Source organism: Corvus hawaiiensis, chromosome 2 (genome assembly GCF_020740725.1).
Source record: "Corvus hawaiiensis isolate bCorHaw1 chromosome 2, bCorHaw1.pri.cur, whole genome shotgun sequence".
NCBI classification, from domain to species: domain Eukaryota; kingdom Metazoa; phylum Chordata; class Aves; order Passeriformes; family Corvidae; genus Corvus; species Corvus hawaiiensis.
This window is the reverse complement of record NC_063214.1, coordinates 59,792,494-59,812,233: the sequence shown is the minus strand read 5'-3', so window position 1 is coordinate 59,812,233 and position 19,740 is coordinate 59,792,494. Positions and strand designations below refer to the sequence as shown.

The window sequence follows — 19,740 nt, the reverse complement described above, 5'->3', positions numbered from 1 at the left end:
TGGTGTAATTTATTTAATCAGTTATAAATACATGATTCACTGCTCTTCCAATCCTTAGTCTTTGATATGCCAGTTTACAAAGTAAGACTTAAGAACATGTACCCTACTTTCATCAAGAAAACACATGCCATAAAAATGCAGATCGCATATCTTTCAGCTTAAGTGGACATGTATGCTCCAGGAAATAATGGAATAGTCATAGTAGTCCACCTTTTATTTTAGTATATAAATACGCATATATGCAAAAGCAATTCTAAAATGTCAGTAGTCTTTGACTACTTCAAAAATAGTTTAACCTACTGAAGATTAGGGAGAGTTTAAATGCACACTGCCAACTTATAAAGATATTAGTACTCTTAAGATTTCAGAAAAGCAGGCAAACAGACGTGAATGACTTTGATAAGGATTTTGGTGAACAACCTGTTTTGCTGGGGAAGGTCCAGATTCCTGAGAAGTAATGAATCTTTCAAAGGGGCACTTTTACAGACCTACTAAGTTATGTAATTAAAACCTACCAATCTGTTATAGTTTATCAACCCATCTATACAACACACTGAAAATACTTCATGAGTACCAAAAAGATTGTTGGCAAAGCAGGTAAAACCACCCTTATTATTCAGTGTTCTATAAAAGATAACTTTAAAAGCAAGGTTACTTTACAGTTGAAAGCTGATAATGCAATGTAACTTACCTCTGCTTCTCTTTTTTCTCCTTGTGCCTTTCAAAGTCACGCCCTCTCTCTTTCACCTCCCTTGCCTTTTCTTCTGAACGTTCTTTTGCTTTATGTTTTTCTTTGTGTTTTTTCCCCAGGGGAGTATCCTCTTGTACTGGAGGAGGAGGGCTAGGGGTACGAGGACCTTTCTTTTTACTCTGGTTACTTTTAGAACTCCTAGAGAGAAATTAACAGGGTGCGGAGTGGGTGTAAAAATGAAGAGCTGACAACTATTTCAAACAGTAATTTCTCAGACGTTGACAGGAAATTATAACATAAAAGGCCTTGAATCTTTTAGGACAGGATTCACCAACTCCATTAGCAAGCACCATTCAGTAGCTGAACTTGACCAAAGGGTGAATAGAGATGGTAAAAATTTATGTTGAGCTCTTTGATTTATAGCCTTTTTTTCTGAAGGAAGTGAACAAAATCAGGAATTGCTCTTGTTCAGACAGAACCAGTTTTCAAATATAAAATGCCCTTATATGAACTGTATACAACAGAAGACAAACACTAGAGTACCTTGTCTGTTTAGACTCCCACTTCTGCAATGCAATACCCCCAACCATATACACACTTGAACTACTCATGTTTTCAATTTAATGTTACCTACCCGATGGAAGTTAACGTTAAATTGAAAGACGAAGGATGAAGCATCTAAATACTCCTGAATATGCAACTCACAATATGAAGTAGTATATCTTTTCCACATAATTTACCACTAAGATAAACCCTGCCAACTAGGTATCACTGCATACTGAGTATCAGTAGCACACCAGCACACGCTATCCCATTCCGGTAGCAGAAACAATGTTGTTTTGCCCCTATTTTAAAGGGGATTTTCACTTAGCAGATACAGATGTGTCTGGTTACACTGCTGCAGTAATTTCTTTCCTATCTAAAAGCTGCAAACAACAATTCAGAACGTCTTGTGGCCAGCAAGAACTTTAGAAACAGGTTTTGGAGAGTGACTTTGGTGGCAGAGCACTCAGTTAAAATCCTGTGATTTTTACGTATTTTAGCCTTAATTCTTCCCTGCCCTCCCCCATGCCTCGTTTATCTATCCTGAATTCTGAGAAATTCCCCACCTTGAAAGTCACACATTATTTCTTGAACAGTAATATGCAATACCAACAGAATGTGCAGTTGGTCAAATTTTAACCACTTCAGTTTAGAGATCTGGCTGCTTCATAGGCTACAGCATTTCAAACAAAAGTGCTTCCCACTTTTCAATGCTTTATATTTTCTCATCACCTCCCAAAGACTCTGGACATTCAAAGGGAAAAGATCTGCTTGTAAACCATGAAAATAATCGACTGACAACTACATGCATATAACCATTTTCTGTATGATTCACAATCCACATTTTAGAGACCTTCCCCCAAAGTTATATAATCAAGGGTACTGAAAGCAAGGAAAATGGAAAACATTAATTATGAAAACTCCAGTAATAAATATAAGTGCGGTTCTCTGTTCTCATTCTCTTGCAAGACGCATCTACATACTGACCTCTGCTGATCCAAAAGTGGTGAAGAGACCGTAGATGCTTTCTTGTCCTTCTTACTAGCTGAAGATGATGATTTGGGACTGGACCTTCGTTTTGGAGATTTGCTAGACTTTCGTGGTGATGGCGATGGTGATAATTTAGATCTAACCACCTCTGGAGAAATCTTGAGGGAAAGAATACAGTTAACCAATAAGATATTGATGCTCAAATGTGTAAGTGTATGCCGATATATGTGTCAAATATGTAAATTCAGCAAGTAAGAGAGTATGAAATCTTAACCATATACATCTCTACTTCAACCTAATCACATTGTTCGCAAAGAACACCATAAAAGGAAGACAACAGATAAAGCATGGAGGAAGAGAAGGTGATGCACTCTGTAATACATTACAAAAACTGTAACTAAAAGTTTAAAATCAGTATGCTCACGACTAACACTCATATTTGTCTGAAAAAGAAAAACATCCTTAGAAGATTTTTTTTTTTTAATCTTCCCCAAAATTTTAGGGTTTCTAACACTTATAACTTTGTCACTCTACTTTACTTGTTACTACAAGGCAAGCTGGAAAATGAGATTGGCAAATGCCTTGTGTTTTCTTTTTTATGTCCTCTCTGTTACAAATCTTATTTGTTTTGTATCACTAAAATGCATTAAATCCTAGTCATTTAATAGCTGACTTCACAAAGGAGAAAACTCGGTTATTGTGCTGGATGACTGATGAGATACTCACTTCTAATACTCAAGTCACATACTAATTATACAGGTGCCAGTTACTTACAATTATGTAACACAATAGTATATTTGTAGCCCAAACACCTTAAGTCTTATGGGAAACAATTAGAAGTCTATGAAGTGGCTGATGACTTGTCTTTTCTATTTCACATTTACATAATACAAACCTCTTTTTTAATTACTATTTCCTCTCGTTTCTCCATGTTTTCCTGTTCCAATTTCATGAGTTCTCTCTGAATCTTTTGGCGCTTCATTTCCAAAGACAGCTCATGATCATAATCATAATTAACATCTCCATTATCAGAGTCTTTATTTAAAGAAAAAAAAAGTAAATAGATTAGTAAACAATTTCTTATGAAAAAGATAACAATAACATTTAGCATACTGGATGCCAAGCATAAATATTTTCATGACTTTTAAGTACTGCATGAATGGATCAAGGAATGAATGTCAAATTTCTTCTCCAATTATGTGTGCAAACCTGAAGTAACTCCAGTTAGTTCCATACAACCTGAAGTTAAGACTCTTAAACTTCGTTAAAAACAACACCTTAACTTCTTCCACGGACATTCATCAGGAAGGGAAACATAGGAAACCACTTAGTTATATTTAAATAACAAAAAAAATTAAAACTGTGTGTCTTCACAAAGACCGAAAATATGAAGAGCACTGTTTAACTGGGAAAATCACATGAAACAGATTTATATAGTGACGCATGGTACTAGAAGGTTTTATTTAATACAATGTCTTACAAATCAATTGATACACTTACTTAATTACATGCAGACATTGATTTTAAAATAAGAGAAGAGTTCAGTATGAACCCTTTTATCAGATAAACACACACTTCAAGAGTTTACATCTGGTTGTAAAACCAGATGTAAACTGTAACCAAACATTATCACTGTTTGGTTTTCACATTAGAAAAAGTGCTATTTCTCTCATTTTTTCATTAAATCATGCACAATTAGTATCATATGCTTCCAACCTGGCAACTGAAATCGTATTGAAAATTTAATTTACTCACTCTGTTTACATTAATGTTGTTTATGGCTATTTAAGTCTAATGCTCAAAAAGCATTTTGGGAAAATATCTGTCAGCAAAAAGATGACTTCATTAAAAAGTTATTAGCTTTCGCTCCCTTCCTACATACAGGAACTATATAAAAGGTTTTGCAAGAACTAAACTCAGTCTACAAATTGCCTTCATTTGTCATGAATGCATGGGAGCAGTTTAGAGAAAGGTGCAGTTCCTAATAACATAGGTTCTTTCCCAGTCTATCCACCTACTTATATAGCACTCCCTAGAACTTAACAGATAGTAATTCTACTTCATCCATGTACCAAAAATTGACAGTATTTTGAAAAAAAAGCTGAATTCTCAAGATGAAAGTCTCAGTGTCTAAGACTTAAGACATTAATACTATATATTTATATAGAATTCATGGTTTCTATGTTTCAAACATTTTTGAGTCAGGTTTTATTTCCATATATACATGTCATAAATCAATTTTTCTTAAAGTGTGCAAAAAAAAGTCTACTAAGGAGTGAATACATATTATGGCTACTTTTCCATTCATGTATTGTGCTTAAGACACAGCAAAACAGGACCTGCAACATTTCTAGCACACAATATTGAAAAGCTCCCTAGTTAATGACATTTCCAAGGAGCTCCATCCTAAAACTTGCAGTGCACTTCATTGCAAATACATTCATTATACCTGAATTCCCTCAGAAGGGATGAGAATTGCCCTTTTTTTTCTTGCAACACTGTAACTACTTCTGAAACACAGACACTTAGAAAAAACTAAAGGAATACCACAGCTCAATAGAAGCTCCTGTAACATCACTATCAGGTGAACTTGGACTCTAACAAAAGCAGAATTTAGGAGAGAAGAAAACTGCCCACATCAACAATGAAACCACCTTGTAAGTACTAAAAAATTTTCAAACCCAAAAACTCCCACCCACCAACTCATACCGAAGTGACTACAGAAGGTAATGGAAGACACTTAGCATTTTTCAGGTATTTTTAGAATATAAATATTTCACTGATGTCCACCTTCAACTGTAATTATACTCATTCAAATGGAGCCCTTGTTAATGACAATTTAGACCATCACAAATTACGCAACAAAAACGGCTAACTTTTGAATTCCAAGGAATTACACTTTCTTCTCAGACTGACCAGTTCCAAAATTCCTTTATATGCAACTTCGATTCATCTAGTGACCTTAATGTGAAAGATTCACCATGGAGTAGACTACACCTAAATTCCTTGTTGCCTCAGTAGTCAAAAGAGGAAAAAACCCCCAAAACCCTGTGTTTTAAAAGCTAGTTGATTTAACCACTGTAGCAGTCCAACTCAGAAAACTTGTTTGTTCTCCTCAAAAAAAAAACTAAATTAATGGCTACTGCATGAAAATATTCTGCTTAGAAACCAAATCTTGAAGCATTCCACTTAACACACAGCCTAGAAATCTCACAGTTCTTTGAGGCGTTAGGGGACTGAGTTCAATATCTTATACATACCTTCTCTATTTGTTTCCCAATCCCCATTTTCTTCTTCACTTTCTGGCGTTCGCTCCTTTGTAATTTTGATATCCTCCTTTTCTCTATGTCTTCCTCGTGACGACTCTTTCTATAAAGGGAAAAATGCTGCATTAGAGTAAACAACTTTATTTTACAAGAAGCCTGAAGAAGCAGGTGTATTTCACATGGTATTTTGGCAGGGGTTTTTTCATAGTACAGAAAACATTTTCCCCTTTAGCCTGTTGAACAAATACCTTCTTAAACAAGCAGAGACTCCACAGGCTACATGTTTTAACGCAATTTCATATAATCAGAATGCAAATAGCAGATGTGGAAAAGAGAAGAAAGGATTCATAAAATAAGAAGGCTTAAAGGCAGGGCAAGAGTCAAGCACACATCAGAGAATAAAATTTAAAATAGGCACTGAAAGAACAGATAAAGTTCTAAAGACCAGAAGTTTTGTGAACACTTTTAAGAGTACCATTTTAACAGCTTGAGCAAGAATTCTCAGCTGTAAATAAGAATATTTATATGCAAGGCAGATGAGCCTCAGAAGTGGAACCATTTAACTCTTCAGAAGATAAAGAATGTGGAGGGGGAGGAGATAATAAAATAAAAAAAACCCAGAGACCCTTGACAGAAGGGGGAAAAATTCTAAAGCAACACAATGGAATCAAGTTCCATTGATAGTTTTGCGTTTGACTTTCACTGTCTCCAAGACAAGTCTAACTACTGCATTGGCACCTATTTTCTGTGTGGCAGACGGTCCTGTGAACACCTAAGAAAGACAGAGACTATCCTTACACGAAAAAAGATAATTTCAAGTCAACTGATGCTCTGCCGCTCTTGTCCCCCTGCTAAATTCCCGTATAAAGCTATATAGTTGCACCTCTGCATCTGCTGAAGCAACAGCCTCTAAATGATCTGCCTGGGCTCAAGTGGAATACAGGACAAAGTTTCTTCACTACTGTAGCAAAAGAAGAAAATTCAAGCTTAGAAGTATCTCAGGTTAATTTACTAAATAGGAAACCAGAACAGCCCTGTTGTTCTCACCTCTCATAGTGCCTTCTTTTGTTTTTTTGGGGGATTCTTTCATGTTGATATGTGGGAGATAGTTACACCAAGAAAAGGAGATGCCTGAGAATTTCACTAGCTATTCCGTATTGGGACTTACATCTTGACTTAATTTAAAAACTTAACATCACCTTAGAAACACATTAAGGAAACAACATAAAATTGCAGATAGTCACTCAAAAACTAGTAAAATTCAACTATTCCTTTTTATTCACCGACAATGTTAAAAACTTATCTCTAGTTTAACGATGTAGATCTCTAAAATGATGCAGAAGGTCATAACTTACTGAGTCATGTTGGTTGCTGACATCAGCTGCAGACCAGTCTACATCCACTAAGCCATCGTCTCAACATGTACTAAAGGCATTTCAGTCTAAGGGCCAGAAATGTACTACGCCCCAAAGCAAATTACTTTAAAAGAAAACGACTCTGATGAGATCTAAAAATCTGTAAGTATAACAAGCCTTCCCTGCAACCATTCTTTTTTTTTCTTAAGACTATTCTTACTTTTCTAGCCCACCCTCCTCCATGAAGGCCACATCTGTTCTACTAAAGTTGTACTTCTGCTATATACTTCAACTGATTCCTACAATATAAACTAACAAAACCATAATTTCTTAAATATGAGTACTAGTTTCTATTAATTCAACACTACCTCTTACTAGCAAACTGGAACATGAACATTAGGACAACCTTTCTATACCGATTTAAAAAAACTTCCCAAAGCCAATTTGTCAAATAACTTGTCATCAAAGAACGTGCAGCAAGTCCATGCTTCAAGTCCAATTTAATAACCCTTGTTAAAAATACTACACAACCTGTATGTATCATGCCTACCTCTTCAAACTTACAAGCCAATACAAGGATCTTGAAAGAGCCTGTATTTTCTCCTTTCAGTGGAAAGATTCAGTAGTGGCACAACCATATTTCTACAGAAGAACTGAGAACAAAAACAGCTATCAAACTGAAATACTGAACATAGGGGAAGCATAGTATTTTACATTAAATGTTGTTTAGTTGTCAAGAAGAAATATTCTGACAACATTGCATCTTGAAAATCAAGTATCAGTTTAGAAACTGAGTATATTTTTCCTGGGACATGCAAATCAAGAATTTAAGTTATGATGGTTTAAAACACATACTTAATTTTTCTCACTGAAAAATCCTCAACATATTCCTTTTATTTTACTTGTTACAGTTATAACACATTTGATTCCTTCATACTATGGGGATGAAATACTTCCTTCACATCCCTATAGACCTTCTTTACATGGTTTTTGTCTCTCCCTCAACAAGTCAAGAATAAAGTAAGTTAAGCTCCTAAAGGCCAAAAGTATGTCTTTCACTTGTACTTCAAGATGCTGCATATCCACTTCAGTCACATTTGTTAACTATTTCTCTGCAGTCTCTGAAAAAAATGCCATTTACTAGACGAGAACCAACAGACTCTCATTACGTATTTATTTACTAAAAAAAAGTATTGTAGCTTATCCTAAGAGGAAACAACAGTTTAGTAGACTTGTCTACGCTGTTTTCAGGTACACGCTCACAACTAAACATAACAGGTGTTGGATAGATGTTTACAGTTTCATGGTGATATTCAGGAGAGATGCCACGTAAGGAAGGGAAAAAACAGATGACGTTATGGCTGACTTCTGTGAGATTTAATTTAATATCTAATTAAGTTGAAGGTCCATGTCCCCTGTGATCGCACTCTACAGCATAAGACTTGATGTCTACTTGAATAAATTTCCCACTACTGCCAGAAAATCCTGGCCAAGCACAAAAGGACTCATCTAATCTGTAAAACATGCTTCTAGCCAAGAAGTGCTATTTTGCCAACACCGATGGAAAGAAGCGAAGACTCATACAACCTACAATTCTTGCATTGCAGAAATCTCGGTTTCAACTTTATCAGGTTGCACAGTACATGCAGCAGCAAAATAAACTCATTCCAAAGCACAGATTCCTTTAAACCTACAGTAACCTACACATATTATAGCTAGAACCTTTTGGGCAAGCACAGTACTACTTTGCTCTCGGTATAATTCCTTTATAGTGTAAACTACTACCACACTACAGAAACATGTAAGAAAATGAATCTGAAGTTCCCCTGGCATTAGGAGGTATTGTTGCCATTTCAAGAGATGGAAGACAATGCTGAGTCCCACTTCCAGTGGAAATAGTTAAAAGCTACAGTGACAAAAACCACAGATATAAAACAAGCGATACACATTCCTTACGAAAACCTTCCTAAATGTACATTAAGTTCCTCCCACTGCTTCTCCCAAATCACACACACCTTCGAGGTTAAGACTTTAGGTAAGACTTCATACACACCAGTTTAACTGTCTCCTCATAACACAGAGAAAAATTCAATATATAAATTTCCAGCTAAATACAGTAACAGCAGGAATCTTATCTAATTATTTGTATAGTAATTAATACACTAACGTACAGTGCTGAAGTAATTCCAAACACAAATCCAAGAAACACAGAAAAACTGAGTTCAATGTAGGTGTCCACATAACACAGCATATTGTCTCTGCAAATAATAGTACAAAGCATGAAGAAATAAAAAGGCATATAGTCTATAAACTGCCCATATAGGAAGTTTCTTCCTAAATACATACAGATTGCACTAGTTATCTTATGTCTCCAAAGAATAAAAAAATCTCTTCTGAAAAGATTTTGTACTAGTTATACTGTCTTAGCTACTTGTGGAACCTCTTCAACTTTGTGTCTCTATCTTCTAGGAATCAGGTAGGATCATCATATATAACTTATATAGCATTTCCCCTTGTCATTTCCAAATTTGCCACTCCTTCTACTGGGATAAAGTATGAATATGACGCATCTAACTCACATTCCCTCAAACATACGTTATATGCATTCGTCCCATGTCCTTTTGTCTCTCCAGTTTATTTCTCACCTCTTTGCCCACTTCAAGAAGACCTTTGACTGTATTTTCTTTCATACAGGTGACGACAACCAAACAGCACTTCAAATAAAATTGGACCGCGAATTTCTACAGTGTATTATCGTTTTCTATTCCATTTTCATATACCTGCGTGTTTGCTTCTACAACTGTGACTTCACTTTGAACACATGGTTTCATTGAGCTGTCCACAATAACTTATTTTTCTACTGCATGGTTTCAGTTACTTTTAAAAAATTCATCCATTTTTTGTTTTAAATGCTTTCTTCATTGTGCGTTACCTTGCACCAAGTTTCATCTGCCATTGTACTGCCAAAAACTAGCTTTTCCAACCCCCGTGGCATTCCTCAGACTTCAGTAATCTCAAGTCCTGTTTTCAAATCTTCTGCAAAGTTTGACATTTGGGATGTCCAATACTTTCTCTACATCCTTTATAGTTCTTTAAAAGAATTACCATAGCACTCTGCGTAATTCAATTTCAAATTAATCTAAAATTTTCCCCTTAGCTAGTTTCTCAACCTAAAATATTACACCTGCTATTCTTTGACTATCTATACATATGCCTCAAAAGCCTTGTTTTAAACAGGTTTGACCTGTGTCAGGCAGTTCTCTCTTAACCACTACTCTTCATCGAAGTTTCAGTCTAGTAGCCTTGGTGAAGTACAGATTTTGTCAGCAAGAACCTTTCTGATCAGTCTCTTTTTTTTCTTTTTAACCAAAATCATTAAACTTCTTATGGAACAAGCTACCTTTCATCATTTCAAAGTCTTCTTATCCAGCTCCGCTGCTACCCCAAAAGCTTTAATATGGAAACATCACGTATTAGATCTCCACCATAACAGTAGCTCTACCAATGGAGCAAGATTTTTCTTAGCAGTTCAGTCACTCGAGTCTTCTGTCCTTTTAGATATCCTGGTTCTTTGCAAAGCAACTCTTGACGACTGTCCATCTATTTGTTCCAGAATATTTTCTTTGATATCCTGTATTTTGAGAGTTGCCTCCATGGAACTAAAACAAAGTGCAGCTGTTTCCTCAACCTTCCATTTTATGAGGTTGAAGCAGAGCATTTTTTCCTCTGCCGTGTGCTTAATCTATAAATAATGCTTTGATACTTTAACAGACCCACTAATTCTCCAATTCCTTTAGATTCTTGCTTCCAGTTTGCTTTCACTTGGGTTTTAGTTGTTTAAGAGTATTTTATTACCACATTATTAGAACACTATAAAAAGCAAGAAGGTTAACTAACCAAAAGTAAGAATTACATCAAAATCAGAGTTGCACCAGGACAGAAGTTACAGCAAATTTTAATGACGGTTGGAAAAAAATAAAAATTTCCCACCAACCATGTACTCAATAACTGAACAGTTTATTCAAACTAATAGAAAATAAAAGAAACACATTTCATTAAAAAGATTGAGAGTTTACACAAATTAACAGCAACTGAAAACATGATTGGAAGGTAAGCCATTCTGTTAAATTTAATGATAGCAGCTGCTGCTGATTTATTTACAGCTGACATAAAAAATTCATTTTACACAGCAAGTAGGAACAGACCAAGAGGAAATGATAGAATATTGTTAATACCTGCAGAAGCAAAACTGATTTTTTACAAATAAAATTTTTTAAAAATTATTCATATGAAGATGGTCTTAAACATGATGCAGGAACACAGTGGTGCTATTGCTACACAAGTACAGGGTCACACTACAAACTCTATCCCTATTTGTTTGCAACATCAGGAATGGATAACACAAAAAATAATTAAATTTTTATATTTGAGGGCCACAGGGTTGCAGAAAGATGTTTACAAAATGAAAACAATAATGAATTTTTTGCAAAATCTATTAAGTGAGCAGTTGAGGTGCCTGATGAGTATGTGAGGAGGAAGGCAAAAGGAACCAGCACAATAGTAACTGCATGGTTTCATCAAAAGCAAATTTGGGATGAACAACTTAAGTCGAGATGCATGTATACAATGGATATGAATAAGTGTTGGTGAAAAAATGGTGGACAACTGAAACAATGGTTAATACACTTTCTTGGTAATAATCAATGAGTCTGCACTGTGATTAAATACCTGTTTATCAGTATTTATAACACATTTTAAATCTGTGGGATTTATAAAATCTTTGGGAACCAAAAGACCAGAAAGCACTATAAAATTGCAAAACAGTACAATTGTTAAGACACTTCATAACAAAAAATGTGATCTGCTATGTACAAAATGACCAGGTCCTTAAAACATTTTCAATATTACAAGTCACAACGATAAGGTTTCTAGGACACACTGCCCAATTGCTACTGAGGGATTCTGGAGTTCTGCAAACTCCACTCTTACCCTAACAGGAGAGGATGATTCCTCTGTACTTCGTTTCTGTGGCTCTGCCTCAACATCTTGACGTTTGTTCTTCATTCTTTCCCGAAGATCTCCAGTGGGTCTTTCTGGTGACCTGTATAATACAGAAACATAATATAACCAGTTCTATGGGACTATTTTTAAAGGAATATGATCTGTCTTTTAATTAATATTTTATTAGTATATCCAGAAAGATCTAAACCTCCCACCCAGAGGCAAAGTGGATGAGTAAGAAAACATTCCATTCTAAAGGGCTTAAGCATTCTAAAAACCCCAACTCTTTCACAAAGTCAAGGAAGACTTGACTCTAAGAAGAAAAATTACTTGTATATATATATATGTGGCATGACTCAGTTACTACTCTAGATCAGCGTCAGGTGATCCTATCCAGAATAAATAACCTTTTTCTGACCATCATGCAAATGTGTTTCACAACTGCTCCTACCAAATATTTCAAGATTTAGCCTTCTCCATAATCTGAGCTGCAACAATTTTTATAGATATTATGTGTCTCTCTATATATATTGCATATATATATATATATTTAAAACCACAATTAATGCAGAATCAAACTACCATAGACTAGCCATGACAGTCACAGAGAAGCACAATTCTGAATGCAGATGAAGTCTGCAAGTGGAGATAACAGAACCTAAGCACCATCCTCCCATAGTCTAGGTGAGGCTGCCACACAGGAAAACACTATTGCAAGACCATGAACCAGAATTTAACTCTTGGAGGCCTCTCCCATTTTCCATCTCGCAGCAATGTAATTATTTCATTATTTAATTACAAAGTACTGGATGAACTCTACTAGTCATGCACCTTTATGATACATTTTCTGTAAAAGATATTACTGTGATGTGGAATGGGAAGAGGAACATCCTACACTACTATAATTTTGTCACCTCTTAGTATGGATTCATGAGTTCATTTACCCCTTATGGGTTAAAAGAGAACAACCATTGCACTGGAGAGGCACTGGCACAGGTTGTCCGGAAAGGCTGTGGATGCCCCATCCCTGGCAGTGCTCAAGGCCAGATTGGTCGGGGCCCTGAGCAACCTGGTTGGTCTAATGGAAGGTGTCCTGCCCATGGCAGGGGGGGCTGGAACTGGATGATCCTTAAGGTCCCTTCCAACCCAAACCATTCCATGATTCTATGATTCAAACAAATTCCCAAGCTAAGGGAATGCAGAAGCTGTTTCAGATGATCTTTCAGTTCAAGAAAACAAATTTTCTCTTGATATACATTTGGCTTGATACTGAGTTTAGTACTTCTGTGATGGCTGTTAGCTGTAATTATAGAGTCTTTTGTGAAATGGTTGTATAGAAGTACTACATCTGTGCCTATCAATTTACACTAAAGAATCATAAAGAGATATTAATGCTGTCTTATTTGATTAGGAAAGTTATATGTAATACATGAGTAATGAAATTTGCATTTCTTTTTTTTCAGACTGAATCAGTTTCCATTGAAAAAGTAATTTCTCCCACTCTTCCTGTCACATAATACATAAAGGGTAAACTGTCTTTCAGAGTCAATGCATACAAAAATTTAAATTAATACCATTTCATTTTCAATCTGCACATATTTGAAAAAGTAATTTTTTCCATTTCCTCCTCTGCACTGTTTCCTACATTTAATTCTTTAAACTGCACCATAAGGTTAAATGTATGAGGACCTACAGAGAAAAAGACCAGTGACTGCTTTCATTTTTAAATGCATTTAATTGTCCATGAAATTATAAGTACAGGTCAATCTAGATCAGAGGAAATGTACAGAAGAGTAGAGATCTTTTTTTATCACTAAGGATCAAATAATATCCAGCATACAAATATAAACAAGTTACCTTCTTTGCATGCAAGACTATATGATCTTGAAAGTGTCTGGGTTTACGTAAAGGTTATGATTCAAAGTATTTTTCCCCTCCCCCCATATTAAAAACGTAATTCTTTCCATTACCAAAGCACACTGAAGCATTCCAACCATCAGCTACCTCAACAAATAAACTGTCTTTCAGCATTAAAGTGCAATTCTACACCTTAACTTTTAATAATATTTAAGCTACAATACAAAGGATTTGGATTAGTGAAACTGAAAATTAAGTTGAGGCAGAAAGATTATCAATAATGTACTTGTAATACTGTTCCTCAAGAGGAACACTTTCAGGAAAAAATTCCATTAGCTGAAAGTAAAAGCAAGAGAACTTGCACTGAATGCAGCTCATTTACCTTATAGACTGACATCTGATATTTTAATACTTTTTTTTTTTTTAAATTATAGGCTGGAGTAAAAAAAAAAAAAAGAACTATCCAAACCATTGCACCCTCAATGAATAAATTTTTTCTTCCCTCCCATGCTGAAAAAAGGTATTTTGCTAAAACATTATTCAAATCTACTTAAAACATTATAAAAATTACGAAAAACTACACAGAAATTAAAAAGGTACACATTCAGGGCTGGGGTTGGTCGGTCAGTTTTTTGTTTGTTTTTGCTGAGTCAGTTTTTTTCAGCTTTAGGAGAACACCAAAGCAAAGCCATGGTAATCACCCTATCTCTCTTCCCCCAAAGACATCATAATCCTCCAATAACTCTAATAAAATAGGACTGAAAATTAGTAGAATTTTAAGAAATAATTACTCAGGAAGGTGTGACTGTTTTCAGATGCTTTGGCTAAATGCACAGAAAAACAAGCTGGTCTATTAGCTGATTTTTTTTTTTTTAATGTGTACCATAGATTCTTTTCTACATAACTTTCACGCAGCCCACTCCAAAAGGGATCTTTGGTTATTCCAGGTAATGCTCACTGCTGAACTTCAACAGATCAAGACAATTTACCTCTGCAATTTAAGATGATGTGGCTAGACTGCAACTGCCAGCACCTCTCAAACAAAAGGCATTATGCAATTCCTTTTTAATATTTTGAGCTGGGCCCATCTTTTAAATAAGGCCTAAAATGCAGAATTTCTTCATTTCAAATTTTAAGCAGTGAAGTTAAGTGATTTTAAACAGTATTACTTCCTGCAACAGTTCCATTCCCCATGTTCAACAGCATTGAGGAAATGTACATTCATAACAGTGCCTCCATTTGCTCCTGTACTTCTTACAGTATCAGGAACAAGTATCCAGCAACAGGCACACCTTGCAACACACCTACCTGAGGATATCTCTGTGTAGCTGTGTGAGAGCATACATGTGCATAGAGGCAGATGATCATTATCGGTGTATCATGTACATATCGTAATTGCTCAAGAAACATTGTCCCGTTTTCCAGTTTTCCATACTACAGTATTTGAAACTTTCAAAATCCATACATTATTTCCTAATATGACTGCTGGCTTGGTTTGGTTTTTAAATGCAGTGTGATGATCCCAAATAAAGAGAATCAGTAAGACTAAGAAAAATATCCTACAATGGCACAGATCCTGACCAGAGCATGAAGGAGCCAGCCAGGAAACTGCCAAGCAACTAACCAACAATCTACAAGTGCAGAAAGAGAGCAAAATTGCTCATGGGATAGCATGTTTACACACAGCTCTTAGTTAGTAAGGAGCTTCTCCTTACTTCTGGTGTCTCGAAGACTGGCAGGTCTAATACTGAACTCTTAATACTATCATCAGGTAAGCTTTATGTAAAAAACATGCAAGGTTTTATTTTTATAGCAAGATTAAAATTCATGCTGTGAGAAGCAGCATTGATGATAAAATGGAACAATCTTTTTTGCACTTTAGAGTCTTTTCCTACTGTCTGGTGATGTTTTTAACTATGGGAGACATTATGGTCAGATAAAACCATTAACAATGGGATTTACTGCAGACAGGTAGGGAACTGGAAGCAGAATGTATGAAGACAGAAAGGCAGCAAGACATGCTTTGTCCTACCCAACTTGCAAAGCAGACAAGACTTCCATGGCAGGTTTGCATCTAACACATGCAGACACGCTGCCACTTTGCTATCCCAGATACCTGAACAAGAGTATTGCTTTAACTGAACTGATGCAGAAGCAGCATTAGTTTGGCTTGCATGAAGCCAATAAAATTGCATTTGAAGTGCCTGGATAACATTTGTGAAAATCTCTGTAACGTTAAATGGCATGAAAATGCCAACATTTCATTATGTACATATTACGTACCAGCTTTTTCTACGCCTGGCCAAAAGCTATTAGTGGAAATTTTTGAAGACAGGCACAGTTCTGTCATTTGTCTGTTTTGGGGGGTGTGTGGGGGTGGTGGGCTTCCTCCCCCTTTTTAGTTTCAAAACCACCTCTATTAAATGCTGAATGTGCCAAGCAAATAAGGAGGAAGATTTGTCCTTTGACTTTTCCATATAGTCCTAATAAAAAAGCTAGCAATAAGAAGAAGGAAATCAACATTTTTTCTTAAATGTCAGTGGTGGCAGTGAAGCAGAAACACAGCTTTAATCATTAAAAGAAATGTCACTTTTCTTCAAATGACCAAGCAGAACTATGCACTGAGCGTTCCAAACACTGGAAGCAAGGAGAAAGTGACATTATAACAGTTTCAAAATTTAATCTCTACCAGTAAATCACTTACTTTTATTCATTTGGAACACTGAGTGCAGAACAGAGTAAAATCTTTCAGACACCAAAAGAAACATTAAACTCAGTGATGTACTTTGTATCCCAGCTGCTACCACCTTAGAAGCAATGGAAGACCAAACAAGCAAAGTCAAGATCATTCCAAGAGCATGCCACAGGAATAGGAAAAAGAACCAGACACAGAACCCTAACCTCATGCCAACCTTCCTGTTGTTGCTTTACCCTTTCATGCTTCAGTGCACCCATCCATAATCTAAAGGTAATACTGGCATTATGAAGGACAGCTGTTTGTAAACTGTGAAGCCTTCACAGAAAGAGGTGCTATGCTAAAACCGTAACATCTTTCTGTCTTTTACTGCAGGACTATTACAAGCTCACTGCCATACTTGGTTTCAGTTAAGTTAGGTGTTATGCCACATGAAGGACAGTTGAAAAAAAAAATTTAATTTTAGTAACATATGAAAAGACATAATAAAAAATATTCTCTTTTGAAAAATGAGGTAACTTTTTGGATCTCCCCCTACAATACAGGATATTTTTCTATATCCGGTAGATAAAGTCACAAAGCTATGTTTTGAAGAGAAGCGTTTTCTCACAACAGGAGAGAAAGGATAGACATTCATCACACAACATAGCAAAGGCAGAAGGGCTGTGAGTGTGAGCACTGCTGTAAGTAATTGCAAACCGGCATTTTAGTACAGGACAGAAAAGTACACCAGAAAGCTGCAGTGACACTACACCAAAACAAAAAAGTATTAAGGTACTTGAACTTCCCACTTCAAGTAATATAAGTAGTTAATCTGCACCCAGTGGACTCCATTCATTTTTTTTAAAGCTGTATACACACAAAAATCCTGCACATTGCCAAAATAATTGTTTTAAGCAGCTTCATAAGGCAATTGGTTATTGATGTAACATACAATTAGGCACACCACAGCATTTCACTTAAAAAAAAAAAAAACAACAACAAAGACAGAGTTGCAAAAGCTATTTTCCTACAGCATGTGAAGAATTCAAAGTGAGTTCTTGATTTACCTTCTATAACTGCTGCTATAGCCTTTACCTCGTGGTGAAGGGCCATGTACGAATCTACATGTGTTCCCATAGAGGCAGTTGCCAGTCTTCAGCCAGTTACGGCACTGTGTCTAAGAGACAGACATTACTGGGTGAATTTCACACTCCTTTCTGGAAATACCATTGGTGTGAGTGTGGCAGAACAAACAAATGACTCCACATTAAGTCCCATTTATCTGTAATTTCTGTCCACCAGTAATATAATTGATTAAAAAAAAAAAAAATCAACAATGAGCATCAGGTCTGGCAGAGAAAAATTTAGGTTGGTGGAAATATTATTAATATGCACAGTACTACTGCTCTATCCAGAAGCTGGCGAAACACACGGTATTTGAAAATTCTAGTATTAGCATGTTGAACATCCATGCGTTAAGGAGTTCTTTTCACCCTTACTTAACAATCAGTAACATCTGAGCATTTGGTGCTTGTGAGCTACTCTTTCCCACCACATAAAGCCTGGAAAAGAAGATGCTGGGGTGGGGAGGAAAAGAAGAATGCTTTTACAACTCACCTCTGCAGTACTTCCAGTGCTGGGTCCAAGCCTTTCAAACACACTGGGTCTTCGGGATGTGCTATCGGATATGGTCTTGGTATTTTCCACTGTGACCTTCCTTCTAATTTTTGACATTTTGTACTACTTCAACCAAAAAAAAAAGCAAAACTGTAAAATCCTTCAGTTTGGGGCTATTGACACTGAACTCACATGAATAAAATAGTATGATATACGTTGCAAGAGTTGCTGCAGAGGTGATGAAGAAAGAAAAAGAAGTCATAAATGAGTGAAATGTATCTAATAACAAAGAATTCTTCTGACTTGAACGAGTCAGCTGAACACCAATAATGATAATTTTTCATTTTATTTCATGACCTGCTTTGGATTCTTCAGCTTCCCCTTGGGAAAGATGATATGACATGTTATTCATTTAGGCAGTAAACACCACACAGGACAGATGCTTTCTTTCATCATGTATTTTTGGTGCATGAATTCAAGTGACTTAAAGTGAATAGAACCTTTAATGTTATTTCACCAACCTCTCAGAAACCAGTTCCAACCACTAAAAATGGCTCCCGTTTTTGAAACAAATTTCAAAAAATGAGAGCTTCGTTTTTTTCCCCTTTGTTGCGTATGACAACCTACTGAAAACCATCTTGCTATCACCCACAGTCTGTGTTTGTTACCAGTCTTATTCCTACAACTATTTGGACTCACATGAGTTTAAGAAAAAAAACCTCCAACTCTATAACAATGATACACAAAGCTGCTCAAGAAGTAGCTCCATCTCATTAAGAGAAATATATTTTAAAGGAAGCACAGTATAACTTTGATAAACAAGAAGCCATAATTTATCTTACCTGAGAAAGGAAGGAGTTACAGAAAAAAACCAAACATATTTAAATAAAAAAAAGGAACATACATATTTAGCACTAGAGACAGATTGTACAAAAAGGGCAAAATGGGCCTCAAAAACTACTGTCCATTCTTTACATGCTACTTGATCTACACAGAAATAAGATCAATTTGGGAACATCTGCCAGGTGCTCAATAATTTATATACAGCTCAAAAAACACCTCTTTGTTGTGCTGCAATGTGCCATCACCCTCATTAATCAGTAGATCACGATTAGCCAGAAACTAATCTCCTACTCCTCTATTGCTGTCTCTTCTGCTCCTAAGCACGTGTCACCACATTTAGAACACACACACACACACACTTAAATTATTATCTCATACACAAACAGGTTACAAATGACAAAGTTCATCCATAAAGCCAGAAGAATACACATTTAAACATCCACCAGAGAGGATTAATACACATTTTCACCATCTGATCAGCAATATGCTCCCACAGTATCCAGATTGTAAGGTTACATTTCACAGAAACAAAATATTATAATGTATAAACGTGGACACTTCATTATCTGAACCCTACAGTTATTTCCATGACAAGACTTCCCTAGGAGTCTGAGACCTGTTCATTTTCTACAAACAAAATGCTGTGCTGAAGCTCTTGTGAAGCACTTTAGCTCCTTTATAAACAATGGAAGAAAGAAAGCTTACACTGTGTATTTGAGATTTCTCAGTAGAGCTCTGCTCTACTGACTTCTTCTCCAAACCTCTGATTATCTGAAGAATTTTATCTCATAAATATGGTTCAGATAATCAAGACGTTAACCAAGATGTTCAGGGAGGGTAGAAGTTAACCATATGGTGTATACCAAACATTAAAAACAATGGTTAACGTCAATTAGTGGA

The 19,740-nt window shown here is 35.9% G+C and overlaps 1 protein-coding gene across 4 annotated transcripts in view; it reads right to left on the bottom strand.

Annotated features, from left to right (window-relative positions):
- The window catches only part of ZC3H13 (zinc finger CCCH-type containing 13), a 46,446-nt gene that overhangs the window by 22,349 nt on the left and 4,357 nt on the right, over positions 1 to 19,740 (bottom strand). For 3 of the 4 annotated variants that reach the window (XM_048295315.1, XM_048295317.1, XM_048295318.1), the window contains exons 2-8: positions 17,998 to 18,123; positions 17,448 to 17,557; positions 11,835 to 11,946; positions 5,485 to 5,593; positions 3,120 to 3,259; positions 2,222 to 2,382; positions 692 to 889 (exon numbers count right to left, since the gene is read on the bottom strand). In XM_048295315.1, the coding sequence (XP_048151272.1) occupies positions 692 to 889; positions 2,222 to 2,382; positions 3,120 to 3,259; positions 5,485 to 5,593; positions 11,835 to 11,946; positions 17,448 to 17,557; positions 17,998 to 18,114 (947 nt within the window). In that variant the 5' untranslated portion in view covers positions 18,115 to 18,123. The remainder of the gene's footprint in view (positions 1 to 691; positions 890 to 2,221; positions 2,383 to 3,119; positions 3,260 to 5,484; positions 5,594 to 11,834; positions 11,947 to 17,447; positions 17,558 to 17,997; positions 18,124 to 19,740) is intronic. The other variant, XM_048295316.1, reaches the window with a different exon arrangement.